At 39.7% G+C, this 14,970-nt stretch overlaps 1 protein-coding gene across 2 annotated transcripts in view; it reads left to right on the top strand.

The window, feature by feature from the left end:
- REPS2 (RALBP1 associated Eps domain containing 2) overlaps positions 1 to 14,970 on the top strand; it is a 221,126-nt gene that overhangs the window by 116,829 nt on the left and 89,327 nt on the right. For both annotated transcript variants that reach the window (XM_024740315.1, XM_024740314.1), the window contains exons 9-12: positions 1,758 to 1,852; positions 6,833 to 6,902; positions 8,367 to 8,420; positions 12,692 to 12,737. In XM_024740315.1, the coding sequence (XP_024596083.1) occupies positions 1,758 to 1,852; positions 6,833 to 6,902; positions 8,367 to 8,420; positions 12,692 to 12,737 (265 nt within the window). The remainder of the gene's footprint in view (positions 1 to 1,757; positions 1,853 to 6,832; positions 6,903 to 8,366; positions 8,421 to 12,691; positions 12,738 to 14,970) is intronic.

Genomic DNA, 14,970 nt, shown 5'->3' with positions numbered 1-14,970 from the left:
TCAAAAGTCACTGATGAAATTTTTAAAGGTCTGAAAGCCCTGAGCAAAAAGTGTATTAACAAAAGAGAAATAGCCTCTTGATTCCTTTACTGCTGCAAATGGCTGCGTTTACCTTGCTTACGCAGTACAGGGGAGTGTAAAAAATAGAGCCTCAGTCAAGAGCATCTCCCTTTATTTTGAATGAAGTCCACCCCCCATTTCTTAATGGCCTTTTATGGAGCATGCATTTATATAGAAACAACTGAAGAAGAATCCATCATATACCCTTCAATTAAACAAAAATTGCACATCATTTCCAGAGTTTGTGGGATTAATCTTAAGTAATAATTAAATAGTTCTAACAAAAACCATGAGACCTCATAAAGTCCCATCAAACTTAGTGATAGTATGGCAAACCCTAAGGGTTTAGTAGTTGACTTTTAAATGGTTTATTAACCTTGTTTATTTTTGTATTTGGTTCAAGAAAATGGCCAGAACTCTTTGGGTCTTCTCTGTGCTTTTAAATTTTTTTAAATAAATTTATTTTATTTTTGGCTGTGTTGGGTCTTTGTTGCTGCGAGCGGGCTTTCTCTGGTTGCGACGAACAGGCTTCTCATTGCGGTGACTTCTCTTGTTGCGGAGCACGGGCTCTAGGCACGCGGGCTTCAGTAGTTATGGCTCGCGGGCTCAGTAGTTGTGGCGCAAGGGCTTAGTTGCTCTGCGGCATGTGGGATCTTCCTGGACCAGGGCTCGAACCCACGTCCCCTGTGTTGGCAGGTGATTCTTAACCACTGTGCCACCAGGGAAGTCCCTGCCAATCTATTTTTAACATTTGATTCAAAAAATGTTTTTAAACATGGCACTAAAATTTTGATTTCTTAATAGCTGGTCTTGACAAATTTGATTTGTAGCTTCTGTTTACTGTCTACCACAGTCTGCTTTTCCTCTTTGGAATAATGACAATTTTCCTAGTTGTTGAGACATTTATTTTTTACTTACTTTGTGACAAAAGTGGTGAAACAGAATCTGTTTCTAAGAAATAGTGTGAGTGTTCAGTGTTAGCTTACCAGGTAGGATGGTTTTTCTTATGCTGATCCACTCAGCTACCCAGCTAACAGCTGCTGTCACTATACTATGTTGGCAGAAACCCATAATGTGATTATTTCATAGTTATAAATCAGGAAGAACTTGTGTTCTTATTTTTGTTATTCCTGCTAACCAAAAGAAATGAGTACTTCATAAAGCTTTCTTCGGCACATATCATTGTAAGATCTTGTCTGTTTACTTCCAGTAGTAATAGCTAAAATGAAGTATTTCCTCAGTTAATGTTTATGGTATTCAAACTATCACCATAGTTACTGCCATTTTAAAATGCTGCTAGTAGCTTAGTTGAAACTGAAGTATTGTGATAGTGATGGTTAAGGTGGAAAATGACTTCTGTGTTACAACATGAAATGCTGACAGCATGGACCTTCCAGCAGGAGTGCTGGCAGTTCAAGCCCCTGCTCTTCATTTACTGGCTCTCTGACCTTGACTAAGGTGCTTACCTTCGCTGCCCCTTAGTTTTATTGCGTGTAAAGTGGGCATGGCAGAAGTACTAGCTTGTATACGTAAAGAACTTGAAATACTACCTCAGCGTGATTAGTGCCATCTCTCGCATATAGGAGCTGGCTGATTTTGTTGCTCTATTTATTTACCAAGCACAGAAAAGCTGCTAGGAAACAATGACCACCATGACTATAGTATATATTCTTATGCATTCTTTTGTTTCTTCTTAGCCTTTCCTAAGCCCAAGTGGGAGTGTGCGTTATTTGATTCTTATTCTGAGTCAGTGCCAGCAAACCAACAACCCCGTGACTTGAATCGGATGGAGGTAAAAGATCTTCATATGTTAATAAGTAAGGATGTGTGTACTATTAAATCCATTAGCTGATTGTTCTTTACAAACTCTGGAAAATTTGCTTTCATAACGATTTCTCTTAATACTTAGTACTTACTTTGGAGCTCAGCATTTCAAATCTGGACACCAGATATATCTATAATTATCTTTTTTTCTCTTCTCCCTAAAACTAGATTTGGTGAAAAAAGCAAAGTAGCCTCTTGACCTTTTAGAGGTGAAATTTAGGTATAGCCAAACTAAGCCAGGAAAACGTAAGCCAGGTTATTTACTTTAACCGAGCTTTAATTTTGAAGTAAACATTGTAAAGTTGTATTTTTAGCAGCTGATTATTAACAAGGTGTAATGAATCAGAACAGTTTTGAGAGGAGGTTTGAGAACTGTATATGAGGGCCCCAGATCACATTGAAAGCTGCCTGATTTGGATGATCCTCAAGAGAAACCTGAAGAATTCCTATAACGTTGGGCCGCTGATGCAGGGGCTTAACTGTGTGCTTTAGGGGTCCTTATGGTTATTGTTAATATCAGCACTTTCGTCACCGTCACCACCATTATGATTGCTGTGATGACAACTTATGATATCTGCTGTTCCCACCCTGAAAAAAGTCTGGAAATGTTTCATAAATGGAGGTTTGTTCATAGGCTCCTATTACAGTGCTCTGACGTTGCAAGATGATAGAAGTCAAAGGCAGGATACAGGGCCATTTAAAAAATTTCTTGTGATTGTGTGTGATTATTTATTCTTTCCCACAAGGCTCTCGTGCCTGTAGTGCGTGTTGTGGATGCCATCCTCTGCTCTTCTCTGAGCGAATCAAGCCTGCTTCTGCTGCGCCCCCTCTGATAACGTCTCTCTTGGCCTCTCTACTGCTCTTTCTTTGAGTCGTAGCCTCCGTGTTCCTTTCCTCAGCAGATTTCTACTCTTGGGAAGGAGATACGGTGATTTCAGGTGGAGCGATAGAGGTGCATTCTAAGAGTTTTGGCTTTTTCAGTTTCTTTTTCTGTAGAATGTGTGTGATGGTGAAGCAAGTCTGATTGTCAGTCACTTTTCCCGGCCCTCGGTGTACTCTGGGGTTGCTGACAGTGTACGGAGACGTTTGTCTGTCAGGCCAGGACAGACATCTCTACAACTGTCTTATACAGTTGCCCTGTTTTATTTTTTGTTTGTTTTGGTTTATTTTTTGTTTTATTTAAAACTTTTTTTTGCTATGGGTACCCCTGCTTGTGTAAAATTATGTTGTTGTTGGGTGATTTACTAAAAACGTCATAATTCACATTTTTTCTAGTTAAACATTTTGTTCCAACTTGCCATGCTATCAGATGGTCTCTGCTTTTCCAACAGAGATAAATAATGCTGTTTGTTTTTGGGGAAATTAATTACTGACTCATGTTGCTGTTCTTCATGTACTCACTTATCGTCTCTAAAAGGAAAGGAGCGAATATCCAGGTGTCTGTGAAGCCTGGAAATGGAGATATTTTAAACACAGGAATGCATGCTTGGAGTTTATTTTATTTTATTATTATTATTTTTTTGGCCACGCCACATGGCTTGTGGGATCTTAGTTCCCCAACCAGCGATTGAACCTGGGCCCTCGGCAGTGAAAGCGTGTAGTCCTAACCATTGGACTGCCCGGGAATTCCCCATGCTTGGAGTTTAGATAGATCTTGGTACCAGCCCTGTGAAGGATGACTCCATAAAGGTGTTTGTTGTGAATGGAGCTATAGCTGAGTCAGGTCTTGAGAAGTTTGCTCAGCAGTACATCTTTTTCTAAAGACAGCAGAGCTGTACCATGTACTTATTTCCATCAAGAATTAAAGATTATAATTTCAGCGACACTTGTCTTTAGCAGTGCTTCTTAGATTACTGGATTTCTTTCTTTTGTAAACAGGCTTATTGAGATATAATTCATATACCACATTCATCTAAAGTATACAATTTGTATAAAGTATTCAGTGGATTTTTTTATATTGACAGTTGTGCAACCAGCACTATAGTCGAATTTTAGAACATCTTCATCACTCCAAAATGAAAGCCTGTACCCATTAGCAGTCATCTACTGTTCCCCGCTTTCCCCAGCCTCTAGTAATCATTAAGCTATTTTCTGTCTCTGAATTTGCCTATTCTGGACATTTCATATAAATAGAAACGTAAAATATGTGGTCTTTTGTGACAGGCTTCTTTCACTTAGTATAATGTTTGCTTTTGATCTTCCAGTTTTATTGAGATAGAGTTGACATATAGCACTGGATAAGTTTAAGGTGTACATACAGCAAAATGATTTGACTTACATACATCTTGAAATGATTACTGTGTTTAGTGAACATCCATCATCTCACATAAATACGCTATTAAAGAATTAGGAAAAAAATTTTTTTCTTGTGATGAGATCACTTTGTGTAATGTTTTAAAGTTCATTCACATTGTAGCATGTATCAGTGCTTCATTCCTTTTTTTTTTTTTTTTTTTTTTTTTTTTTTTTTTTTTTGCTTCATTTTTATTGCTGAATAGTATTCCGTTGTATGGATACTAACACGATTTTTGTTGGTCCATTCTTCAGCTGATGGACATTTGGGTTGTTTCCCCTTTTGGGCTGTTAGAAAAAATGCTGCTCTGAATGTCCATGTACAGGTTTTTGTGTGCACACATGTTTTCAGTTCTCTTGAGTATATATTGAGGAGTGGAATCATTGGATCATATTGTACCTCGTGCTTAACTTTTTGAGGAACTCACAAACTACTTTCCAGAGCAGCTGCACCATTTTACATTCCTCCACCAGCAGTGTATGAGGGTTCCAGTTTCCCCATATCCTTGTTAACATTGGTTATTATCTGTCTTTTTGATTTGAGCCACCCTAGTGGGAGTAAAGTGGTATCTCGTGGTTTTGATTTGAATTTCCTAATGACTGCTGATATTGAGCATCTTTTTGTGTGCTAATTAGCCATTTGTATGTCTTCTTTGGTGAAATAGCTATTCCTATCCCTTGTCCATTTATAAACTGGGTTGTTTATTGAGTTGTAAGTGTTCTTTATATATTCTGGATATAAATCTCTTATTAAATGTATAATTTGGAAGTATTTTTCTTTGTTTTTCCCTCCCTTTCTTGATAGTATCCTTTGTAACACAAATGTTTTATATTTTGATGAAGTTCAGTTTATCTAATTTTTTTTCTTTTTTTTTTTGCTTGTGCTTTTGGTGTCATATCTAAGAAACCATTGCCTAATACAAGATCATGAAGGTTTATTCCTATGTTTTCTTCTAAGGGTTTTATAGTTTTAGGTCTTACATTTAGGTCTGTGATCCATCTTGAGTGAATTTTTATATATGCTGTGAAGAAGAGGACCAACTTCATTCTTTATTTTTATATGGATATCGAGTTGTCCCAGTATCATTTATTGAATAGACAGTTTTCTCCCACTGAATTGTTTTGTATGCTTACTGAAAATCAGTGGACCACAAATTTAAGGGTTTATTTATGGATTCTCAATTCTATTCCATTGATCTATATGTCTGTCATTATGTGAGTACTACAGTGTCTTGATTACTATAACTTTCTGGTAAGTTGTTCTTCTTTTTCAAGAATATTTTTGCTATTCTGGGTCCCTTACATTTTTATATGAAATTTACGACCAGCTGGTCAAATTCTGCAAAAAAGCAAGAAGGATTGCTTCAAATCTGTAGATGGATTTAGAGAATATTACCATCTTAACAATATTAAGTCTTCTGACCACGAGCACGGGGTGTCTTTCCTTTTATTTAGATTTTTAAAATTTCTTTCAACAGTGTTCTTTTGGATTTCTTTTTATCCATATTTTCTACTCCTAAATTATTTTATTCTGCTAAGGATCTGGATTACAGTCCATGTGGGACAAGAAAATGAAAGAAGGGCGCTGTTGAGATACATTCTCTGTTCTCAGTTACATCTGGAGGCTTCATTGTAATGCCAAGAATGACTTGCCTGTGGATGGCTAAACCCTAGATCAGGTTACCACCAAGCAGTATTCTAACTCCATTCTTTGAAACAGTTTGAAAACAGAAGTATTGCTTAGGTCTCTTGGGCTGTTCAGATTCTGAGAGGTAAACCAGTTAACCTTTTGGAGCACCAGCTAACTCCAGGAATTTACCCTACTTCTTTAAGTTTTAAAATTTATCTTTATTTGATTTTTTTAATATGTTTAAAATAAAAAGAATATCAAAAGGCATATAATGGCAAGTTCTCCTCTTATCCCTATTCCCACCTACCAATCACCCTTCAATTTTTATATATCTTTCTAGAATGTGTTTACATATATATATCAACTATGAATATGTATTATCCTTTAATCTTATCAGAGGACAGAGTCCATGTTAATTGAGAGTGTAGAAGAAATTATAGTAAGTAGATTTTACATAGAATTTTAAACTAATCAATACTTGATCAATTTGGGTATTCATCTTCTTAGTGTAAGTGAGGACTTCTTCCTTCAGTGAGTTAGCAGAAAATTTTGTTCTGCTCATCAGTAAAATTCTCTTATTCCATGACAAGGAGGCTGTTTGAATCAGGGTTGAACACCCTCTACATAAGAGATCCTGGCAAATACCCATGTGATGGGGCCACTTGTCAGAACCTCTCTCTGCTTGTGAGAAAGTACCTAGAGCACAGGTTTGTTCTTGACTGGAGTCGTGGGCAAACGCTCCACAACTCTGGCTGAGTCCCACACCAGATTGAGATATAATGTGTGGTCTATACATGTACTTCAATCTAAGTCATTATTTTTTCCCTCTATGTATATAAATTTTTCAATACAAATTAACTTATACCCCACTAGAAATCTAAAAAATAAAATAGTATTAAATGTCAGGGTTTATGGGAGACAGAAATATTGGCAAGATACATAGCTTTTAAAAACATTTGCATCAGATGTGCACATCACTTCATTTCCATTCCAACCCATATTATTAATTTACTTTTCTTTTCCAAGAAGCTATCTATTAAAGACATGGCCGACGTTCCTGTCCCTACCCAAGATGTGACTGGTGATGACAAACAAGGTATGGAAAGAATGAGTTTTCTCCCTTTAGGGACGTTTTACCTATGTATATTTTTAATCTACTTCTCTTGGAGTGGCTGGCTTCTAGAGCATCTGAGGACTGTTCTCTGTATATGAAAACATTTGGATGGATTAAGTAGTTCCAGTTGCTGTGACGAAACTATAGTTCATAAAGTGGTAACAAGACCTTGAGTGTCCACAGCCCTTCAGTTATGACCCTGTGCTCACTGCTGACCCTCAGGCTACTCCAACACCTTTTATTGGAATCTGGTCGTACTAATTAGGAAATGACTAGAAGCTGAACGGTTTGTGAGCATAACATCTTGTGTTGGCAGATGTGATCCCAGAATGTCAATATACATGCACATTTGCACACAGGTCTAATCCTCGAGGAAGTTACCTTCTGGAGAGAGTTTCTGCCCCTGGGCTTTATTCTCTGTGAGTTTGTGGGTGTTGGGTTGTGATGATTTGCTTATCTTACTGGACGGGTGAGAGCAGTGCAGCACGGTGTTCCGTGTTACAGCTAGCATCAAGCACAGGGATGAGTTGGCCTGGGACTTATCTAGAAGAGCAGGAGGAACACCCCACCTCCTGCCATACTTCTATATAATGCTTTATAATCTATCAGGTCCTTCCTCATGCACTGTATGATTCAGTCCTCACAAAATGGAATGGAGGCTGGTATGTTTTATCACATAAAATATAGAGATGAGTAAACTAAAGTTCAGGCAGTATGAATTATTTGCTCAGTAAGAAAAAGAGCAGGGATGAGAACCAAGATTTTCGAATTCTCAAGCCCGTATTCCTTCTATTATCTGTTATTGATTCACTGCCCATGAATGAAAGGCTTATCTGAAGGGACTAAAAATCAGTGAAGTTATTTCAGGTTTTGTTATCGTGACCTGCCATGGATGTAGCTTTGTATGGGAGTTAAACATGAAAAATGTTTCCCATTAGGAAACAGTAATTGCATGCTCTCTGTTTCAGTATTTGCTCAGGAGAGGCAGGCAGACCTAGATGTTGTCTGTGGCAGCAAGTACTCTGATTACTGTCTTTACTAGTGGGTCTTAGCCTTGACTACCCATTGGAATAACCTCGCGAGCTCTAAAAATCCTGAATCCTGGCTCTCACTCTCAGAGAGGTCCTTATATCTTTGCTCTGGATGTCAGGAAAGAAATGGGGAAATTTGATACTTCCTGGTAATACTCCTCCCAGCCACTAGAGGCACTCTCTCTGGAACATTGAAAATACCTCTGTTCTCTGTAGGAGGAGAACCTGTTACCATAGTTTAGGAGACTTTTATTGTTTTAGTAAGTGCTATAGCAACTTATAGATGTTTGTAACACCGTTTTCATAAGTGATGACTAGAGGTTCTTTGTTTTAATGTAATGTGTCTGAGACATAAATTTTTTTTTCTTTACTTTTCCCTCTCTTGTTCTTTAAAAACAAAACGAAACACTGCTAGCTTTGAAGAGTGCTACGGATGAAGCCTTACCAAAGGATATGTCCGAGGATTCAGGTAGGAGAAAACCAATTTAATACATTTTTAATGTAGTTATTTCTTAAACAAACAAACAAACAAAAACAACCCTGTAGTTTCAGTGAGAAAACTGGTACATCTGTGATAGTATATATATATATATATATATATTTCTGTCCAAATATTTGTCTTGTGTTTTATTCTAAGGAAACCTTTTGGTTTCTTTTTTACTCCTCCCCTCTTCTCAGGTATGAGAAGAGGGTGATTTCTTTTTAATTTCTGAATATAGGTTTTACTGAAAGGATTTCTCAGTTTGAATCGAGGGTCTCATTGTCACTAAGTATAAGATTGAGAAGGCTTGGATTTGGGAAGATTTCAACAAGCCATTGTGATTTCTGTGTAGAGTAAGCTGATGGGGTGGATTAATGGGAGGCTCACAGGTGAAACTTTCCATTTCCAAAGCATAAATCTCAAACGCTTTCATTATGCTTCACCACCAAGAAGGCAGGTAAATGTGCTTACACATGGAGTGGATTCCAAGGAGAGAAATAAAAGTCGTATTTGCCCAGGTTCTTGGAGAGTCAGAACTGTGTCTGGGAACCATGGAGATGGTCAGGCCTGTGGCCTCAGCTTTCTCGACAGAGCCATCAATGAACCTAGCTGAGAACAAACTGGCTAGGGATGGCATTACTGTTTGGAGCTCTGGTTATGAGCACATGAAAGAAGTTGCTGCTTTCTCTTTTAGTGTTATCTCTGTTAATATTTCATAAGTAAATCATGTTTGTTTTGGTTTACTAGCTATCATCCAGGCTTTATTTTTTTAAAGTTGGAACGAAGGAATCAATATACATCGAGGCTTATGCTACAGTACAGTATTTCCCAAACACTAAGTTCATTTAGGGTTTAAAAGAGAGAGGGGTAGAGGGAGAGAGAGGGACGGAGGGAGGGAGAATGAATATGAACGAGATTATATGATTGATTGCAGTGATGAGGCCTAAGAATCTGTATTTTTAGGCAGCCCCTCCCTCCCAGGGGGTTCCAATGTTCAGCCTATTTTGGGAACCACTACCTCTAGAAAGCGACGTTAAGAAATAGAAAATTAAGATCGTAGATCAACTATGACTCCAAAAGTGGTAGGAATTCTCAAGCCTAGTTTTGGCTTTTGGAACTGATTCAGGTTCCTTCATCAGAGGCGGAAATGCTCTATTTGTGTAGGATAGATGCCTGAGGTAGGTACTTTCCAACTCTTAATTTCTGGAAATGAAGTGGATACATCCTAGTTTTTGTAAACTTCGTGTTATGGTATCAGTAAAAGTTATTTAAATTTGGAGAGTTAAATTGTGCTTCTCCAACAGCCTTTTAGGCTAATAACTCTTCCTATTTTTCCCATGAGCATTACGTGTTCTCTGGGGCATGAGCTTTAGATGTCATTTTCAACATTCCTTCATTGAATGGGGCATGGCGTCACCAGACAGAACCTATCAGGGTGTGCGTGCCACAGTACGTGAAGTATATCTGAATTTGTTTCACATTCTGTCTGGGAGCATGCTATGTGGTTTCTGATTTGTTCTTCCCTTTGCTGCCCTTTCTGGAGTGGATATGAGGGAATCCCTCATCTGAAAACGTATTTAATACCCTCTTTTCCGGGGAATGTTTGGATTCCTAGCGGGAGACACAAGAGTTTCAAGGTGGTGGTTTCTAATTCTGGAAGGCTGTCCGTGCCATGTGGGCAGTTCACCTCAGTTGAGTTGCCGCCTTCTGGAGAATTAAACTTTAGGCTTGCCCTCCTATCCTGTTTCTGTTTCCTGGAAAGATGACATGCCTGGAGTGTTCTAGGAAGTTCTCATTCTTCTTCCCTCTGCCCAGCTCAGTGAGAAGCTGTGATCCGCCCGTGGGCTTCTGCCTGGATTCTGACCCAACCTGCCCTTGCCATTTTTGTGGATATTCACATGCTCCAAATGCTGAGTCTGACTTTCAGGGGCTTGGAGGCTGATGGAAGACTTTAAAATCGTGTGCTCCAGCTTTTTCTGATCTCGAACCTGTGGAAGCTTACCAGCCCTGCCTGGGATCTCATTTCCCTCTTTTGCTCTTCCTTCCACAGTGGGTGGTGATAACCATGATAATAGTAATGGTGGTGAAGAAAATGTGGTGGCTTACAGATGGGATATGGGACTCTGTCATCAGGGAATGCGGTATTCCTTGTTACATATTTTTCTCATAGACCCTTACCCTTTTAAGTACTGAACATGTACATATTAGTGGAATCTGATGGATTTCTTAGCTAACGGCACATTCTAGCCTAATTCAAAAGGCTATACTGCACCGTGGCCATCTTTTTCTGTGTGTCTCCAGGTCCTGCCGAGGGCGTAGGGCCTGCTCGCCCTCACGCTGTAGTCTTCAGCCTGCTGTTGGTGATTCTCACAGCTGCCCAGTTGCTGGCAGCCACCCCTTGGTCTCTCTTTCCATTCCCTGCACTCACCTGCACCTCCCGTGCTGTCCTAGAAGGAACTGAATTTCAAAACCAGATTTCTAAGCTTGAAAAATTAGGAACACCCTACAGCAGTAATACGTTGCAATTCTAGAATACATTTAAGTTTTTAAAGTGCCTTCACTTTCTTATCTCTCTGAGTGAGAAAGGGGCCTCATTTTTATTATCTTCATTCTGTAGGCGAGGAGACTGAGGTTCACGGAGGTCATAGCTAGAGAGGGTCGTGGCCAGGAGTAGCCCCTGGACCTCAGGACTCCTAGCCTGGTCTCCACGGCTCAGCCACACCTTAACGGTCACCGCGGTCTGGTTTGGGGAACAGTGTTTTAAAATGGCTGAGACTTCTGCGCACATATTTCTGGGAAGCAGTGGGGCCTGAGAGAAGTGGGCTGGAGCCAGCCATGGGCGGCCCGCTTGGAGGGTGGCCCTCAGCCCCGTGGCGGGTGGCCCTTGCAGCCCCAGGTGGCCCCAGGTAGCCTGCTGGGCTGGAGGAAAGGCTCTCTTGGGCCGCCATCTTTTGCCGCCAGGGGGCTGGAGCAGGGGAGGTGGTTGTCCATCTTCGTGCGGGCGCACGAGACCGGCCAAGGCAGGCTCACGCTGCTTGGGCCTCCCGTGCTTCTCGGGGCTCCAGCAGCCTTTCAGTGGTTTGCAGTGAAAAGGTGCCCGTGTCCTCACTCCAAGAAGCCAGAGCGCTTCAGTTGGGAGAAAAGCACGTCTTCTATAGCTGACTGAAGCTAAGGGGACGTGTGTTGCTAGTTTGCTTTGGGCCTTGTTAGCATCTCGGCTCTGCATTCTGCCCTGCTTATCCAACCCAAGGAGTTTAATGATCGTCAGAAATCCAGCATGCTTCATACCAAGGAGGGGTTTTATCTTTGGAGTAATGTTCAAGAGGATGGCATCATGCAGTGCGACATTTTCTTTCCGGAAAAATTTGTGCAAACAGTATACAAACTATATTCTCCTTGCTCCTAGTTAGTAGCACTTTTTCTTTGAATTTTTATGACATTTTATGATGAAAAATTTACAACGTTTGCAAAACCGTAGCACAGCTAGTGGTTTCTAAAGTTGTCTTCCACAGAGGATTGAAAACGTAAAAAGAGGATTAATGTTTTTGTAAGTATTTCTCATTACTCCCAACAACTTATGATGGGAAAGTAGGCTCCATGTGTGTTGGTAGTGAACAAGCTAGTTCATGATTTAAATTGGAGAAGGAGAAGTTGTATGGTTGACAAAATATTTTAGTGATTTCACTTCATAATATTCTCTCTACGATTTGGGACACAAGAATATTTTCTTATAGGAAAAGCTGCATAGATCATTTAGACTTAACTGTGGGACTTTGATTTCTTGTGGTCATGTGGTCCTGGTGGTATATTTTAAGAAAATCTTAAAATATGTAGCCCAGTAGATTTCTTCCTAGCCTTCAGGGGAGACTGGTTCAAAATCTATTATTACTAGGCTATCATGATAGACCAAGAAACCCTCAAGTCTGAACCTATCATTGTATAAATAGATAACCTCTTGAGAGAGTTGTCTTTTAGGCCGGAATTGGTTCATTAATCAACTTCGATTTGAGAATGGCTTCATGGCTAATGCTCTGATGAGAGGAAAAATATGTTGGTTTTTCTTTCTTTTTAATTGTGCCTTTAGCTTTAGAAATAAAATTATGGAATCACAAAAATGTGGAAGCGGTCAAGTTTTCCACACGGATACCTGTACCTCATGTTTACCTGTTGATGTGTTCTGTACTAGCCCAGGTGCTGCTTAAAACCTGTTTAACTGCAGACATGAAACCCAAGCAAACAACAACTAATCTTTGTTTCAGCCACTCCTAAGGATTCCAACAGTCTCAAAGCAAGACCAAGATCCAGGTAGTGTTTGTTTAACTTCTACTTGAATGCCCTTTGTGCCATGCCCCTGACTAGAAACAAACCTCCCAACCCAAAATCTTTTCCCTTCAATTTGAAGCTTAGGATGAGGGTGAGTTCACTCGTCATGAGGGGCCTGACTGGAGCCCACAGTGCTGCTGGGGAGGCGCTTAGTTTCTGGGTTTGTTGGTGCTGGGGGAGGGGCTGCTGCTCTCCAGCCACCTGACACAAAGAAGGGGCAATGTGATGTGACCCTCTTGCTGCAGGATGATAACGAATAGGGGGAAAGTAGCTTTGGAAAGCGGGAAATACCGTTAAAAGGTAACTAACACTGAAATGTCCTATCATGACAAGGTGCACACCCAAAAATAGGAAGTCTGGGGGATAAAATCTAGAGTAGGGAACTAAAATGCTTCGGCAATTTCAGTGCAGCTCGGAACTTCAGGTAAGCAGTGTTTGTGGACTGTTTCATCCTCTTAGAGCCTCTTCTCAACTTCACAGTTTTTAAGTCAGTAGAGGTTAGTAGAAGACGGAGAGCCAGTAAGGCAGTGCTGTGGTTGACATCAGACATCAGAAGGGAGGAATGAAGAGAAATACAGACTCTCATGGAAATACTAGAACCTCAGAGAGGGGAAATGGTGTTGAGACTGCTCTTTACCAGTAGACTGCAGTGGGAGACAGGATGCTACGTGTGTGTTTTCCAAGTTTTGCTTTGGCTCTTAGTGACGTTTTTCTTCCTTTGGCTGCTAGATGTATTCCTGAGAAAGTGAATTTAAATCGGATCGTATTTTGTATGCTTGCAATATTGCCAATTTAAGGAGCTCTCGTCTCCTTGTAAGTCAAAGAGTTACCCCCTTGTAGAAGGTACAGATATCTGTGTTCATATTTTTTAAAATAATAGGTACACTAATTCATTTTGGTAGGAAAAGAAGTTATAGTTCCTGTTTCTCTCAATGGCCACCACATTTGCTCATCCTGTTTTTGAAGGATGAATGGATCTTTTACAAGTTAGTCCATGCTGGCTTTAGGATGTATGAATAGTAACATTTATCTGCCTTCCTAGTAGGCAAACCCTTCTCTGAATGGCAGAAATTGAACCTCACAGTTTTTACTTCTGCTGGCTTCCTCTCAAAGCAAGTGAAATGACAAAATCTCAGTCACATATTCTATTATTAATATGTCTGCTAAATTTTATATACGATTCTTTTAGGGATTGGTCTCTTGGTCTAATTTGGATGTTTTTGTTTTCACTGCACCCAACTGGGTCCTTACTGAGACCGTGAGAATTAAATTATTTTAATCCTCCTTTTTAGAATAATAAAGCCATGTAGAAATGTAAGGGAAAGGGACATCACCCTTCTAACACTGCTACGTTCATCATTTTGTTGATTCCCTGCACATTTATGTTTTAATTGGTTGCAGTCATAGTTTTACTGTATCACTTATTGGATATTCATTTAACTTTCCATATAAAAATACAAATACGCAGGTTATATATGGAAGTAAAATGGAATAAGATGTAGTTTGAGATTGTGTGCTCAATTATATGTATGTGTGTATATATACACACGCACACACATGATTTATACATGTACACATTATTTTCTCTTTCTTGAGTGAAAAATGTCACTAGAGCTGTATCTGACATAGAAAGTTCTTTCTAGCCAGGGTCTCTAATTTCCTTTTTTAATCAAGAGTTCCCATTTGAAAACTTTGTTGTCCTTTTCTATGGATTCCTTTTTATTCTGGTTGAAAGGATCAGAGCACCCTTCCTGCTAGTTCCTGCCTGCCTTTGTCTTGCGTGTCTTGCCAGTTGTGTTACAGGGACCACCCCAGAGCATGTCACATGCCATTATGGTGGCTTTATTAAAGATTGCAACCTTGCATGACAAAAACCCTCTGAACTACCACAAAGAAACCTTGAGGAAGTTATTCAGGAAAATAAGAACTTGCTATGTCAAAACCAGCTTTACCGAGAACTGAAGTTGCTTAATAGTAATGGATGGATTCTAATTTCCCAAGTGCCACTGTAATAGCTAAATACCAAGACACTTTTCTGAGTTTAATTTATCTGTAGGACACATCTCTGATCAAAGGTCATTTTCTTCTTTGACAGGAAGTTAGCTCAGAAGCTGAATAGAACAGATATAAGATGTACACATGAGCTTCTTAGAAAATCATATTGGGAATTCATCCGCAAACTTATTCCCAAGCGATAGAGTAATGTACTGAGTTG

The sequence above is a fragment of the Neophocaena asiaeorientalis genome, unplaced genomic scaffold (genome assembly GCF_003031525.2).
Source record: "Neophocaena asiaeorientalis asiaeorientalis breed wild unplaced genomic scaffold, Neophocaena_asiaeorientalis_V1.1 scaffold657, whole genome shotgun sequence".
Taxonomy (NCBI): domain Eukaryota; kingdom Metazoa; phylum Chordata; class Mammalia; order Artiodactyla; family Phocoenidae; genus Neophocaena; species Neophocaena asiaeorientalis.
Note: the sequence above shows the minus strand (reverse complement) of the source record. Positions and strands in the feature narration are given on the sequence as shown.